This window comes from Monoraphidium neglectum (genome assembly GCF_000611645.1).
Source record: "Monoraphidium neglectum strain SAG 48.87 unplaced genomic scaffold scaffold01084, whole genome shotgun sequence".
In the NCBI taxonomy this organism is placed as follows: Eukaryota; Viridiplantae; Chlorophyta; class Chlorophyceae; order Sphaeropleales; family Selenastraceae; genus Monoraphidium; species Monoraphidium neglectum.
In genome coordinates this window covers 5,995-8,349 of record NW_014012544.1, presented here as the reverse complement: position 1 = coordinate 8,349, position 2,355 = coordinate 5,995, and the positions used below count along the sequence as shown (strand labels likewise).

General features: G+C 69.0%; 1 protein-coding gene across 1 annotated transcript in view; it reads left to right on the top strand.

Moving 5' to 3' along the window:
• Nucleotides 1-2,355, top strand: part of MNEG_6592 (Fatty acyl-CoA reductase 1) — a gene marked incomplete at both ends in the record, with an annotated part of 5,382 nt that overhangs the window by 1,204 nt on the left and 1,823 nt on the right. The window contains 5 exons of the mRNA XM_014044933.1: nucleotides 113-273; nucleotides 524-720; nucleotides 984-1,113; nucleotides 1,483-1,681; nucleotides 1,902-2,326. Of these exons, the coding sequence (XP_013900387.1) occupies nucleotides 113-273; nucleotides 524-720; nucleotides 984-1,113; nucleotides 1,483-1,681; nucleotides 1,902-2,326 (1,112 nt within the window). The remainder of the gene's footprint in view (nucleotides 1-112; nucleotides 274-523; nucleotides 721-983; nucleotides 1,114-1,482; nucleotides 1,682-1,901; nucleotides 2,327-2,355) is intronic.

The window sequence follows — 2,355 nt, the reverse complement described above, 5'->3', positions numbered from 1 at the left end:
CCCGCCAGCGGCGCCGCGGCCGTCCCGCCGCCGGCGGGCCCCGGGCGCTTCTCGGTCAAGCACGAGTTTGAGGGCGCGTGCGTGCTGCTGACCGGGTGCACCGGCTACATAGGCAGCCTGGTCCTCGAGAGCCTCCTGCGCACCACCCGCGTGCGCCGCGTGTACGTGCTGCTGCGCGGCAAGCGCGGCTGCGGCGCGCAGGAGCGGTGCGACGGGCTGCTGCAGGGGCCGATTTTCCACATGGTGCGAGACAAGCCAGAGCTCCTGAGCAAGGTACGCCCGCCGCTGCTTCCTTTTACAACTCGGCAACCAGGGAGCCGCCCGCTACCCCGGGGAGATGGCCGCGAGGCACTCGGCACGCGGCAGAGCCCAGCGGAATGAATGCAGCCGCAACGGGCTCAGCCCTGATGACGGCCACCGGCCTCTTCGTCCTGTCCTCGCGGTCCCAGGCTCCAAACTCTCAACACCTGTCCGCACGCGCGCCCAGAAACCCCAAGCCCTCGGCACCCCCGCCCGGCCGCAGGTCGTCGCCCTGCCGGGCGACCTCGGGCGGCCCCGCCTCGGCCTCTCAACTTCGGAGGTCGACGCCCTGGCGTCCGAGGTTGACATCATCATCCACGCCGCCGCGGACATCCGCCTAGAGGCGCCGATCCAGGAGACGCTGCGCGCCAACTACATGGGCACGCGGCGCGTGCTGGAGCTTGCGACGCAGCTGCCTAGGTGTGCGGCGTGCCCGCACCCATGCGTGCCACCTCGCGCCTCACGCCAGCACAGCTTCCTTCTGCCCTCAGCCTGGGGACCTGCCTCCACGTGGCCGCACGTTTGCCCCTGCCCTGCCTGACCTGCGGTGCGCTCCGTCCCTGCGTGTTGAAAGCGCCAAACGCTGTGTAGCTTCAATCAAGGGACAAAGATCTTCGACCAACCAGTCACCCCGTCATCCCACAACAAGCACCCTGACACCCAGCACCTCTGGCCGCCCGCAGGCTGCGCTCCATGGTACACGTCAGCACTGCTTACGTCAACATAAACCACCCCCACGGCGCCACCGTGCGGGAGCGGATATACCCCCTGATGCACGGGGAGGTGGAGGCGGATGGGGAGCGCATCGCAGAGGTGCGTGGCCGGGGGGAGGGCAGGGGTCAAATCCCCCCAGTGGAAGAGGGGTGGCTACTGGGCAGGTCCAACGGCACACAGCTGCCCCTGGCTGGTGCCTGCAACTGTCAGCGCATGCGCCTTGCCGCCCTTGCATAAAAATGTGTCACATGCGCCTCGCTTGTTGCTGCGGCGAGTAGACCTGAGCCATCTTCACATCATGCGCATCTGAGACGTACAACCCTCCGCCTTCCAGCCACCAAGACCACTTCAAAGCAAATCACCCGATCTCCCTTTTGCACACACTTGCACACTTGCACACACTCACACACACACACTCACACACACACACACACACACACACACACGCACGCGCGCGCGCATCCACAGGAGCTCCTCGCCCTGCCCCCAGTGCTGGCCGAGCGCCGCTCCGACTTCTACCGCCACCACTTCGGTTTCCCCAACACCTACTGCCTGGGAAAGCACCTGGCAGAACAGATGGTGGCGCGCGCCAAGGCGGCGGCGGGGCTGCCGGTCGCGGTCGTGCGGCCGTCGCTGGTCACTGGGGTCGCGGGGCTGCCCTGGGCGGGTGAGAGGGGTTTCCCCGGTCGCTTGGAGCTGAGCTTCGAACCGCAGGTTGATAGGTGTGCGCGGGCAGCTTAGCGGGTTGCTGCGGCGGGCAGCAGGCCATGCCTGGTGTGGAGGTTCTACCAGATACGCCAGCTCAGCATCGTGCTCCTCGCTCCGTTTGTGGGTGCTGGCACCAAAGTAAAAGTCTGAACACTCTCAAAACGCCTCACGGCTCGCAGGGCACATCGGAAACTACGCCGGGCTGTCAGGCATGGGCGCCGCCACCGCCCTCGGCTTCTTCCCGGCGGCCTCTGCCTACGCCGTCAACCCCCACAGCGTGTGGGACGCGGTCCCCGGGGACCTCGTGGCGAGCGCAATCCTCGCCACCGCCGCCGCCGTCGCGGCGGGGCTGGCCCCCGCGATCGCGGCCGCCGCGGCCGGCGGCGCACGTGCAGAGGCGGCGGCGCCTTGGCGCCTGACTGAGGACGGCGCCGCGGGCGCGGCCAAGGCGCTGCACGGCGCGCCTCGCGTCGCGCGGCGCGTGAGCGACTCAGGCTTCTCCGACGACTCGGCCATTATTGTCGCGCCGCCCCGCGGCCCCCCCAGCGCCAATGCGCTGGACGATGGCGCGAGCACCGCGCACCCCTCGTGCCCGCCCTCGGCGGTCGGCGACGACGAGGCGCCGCCGTCCCC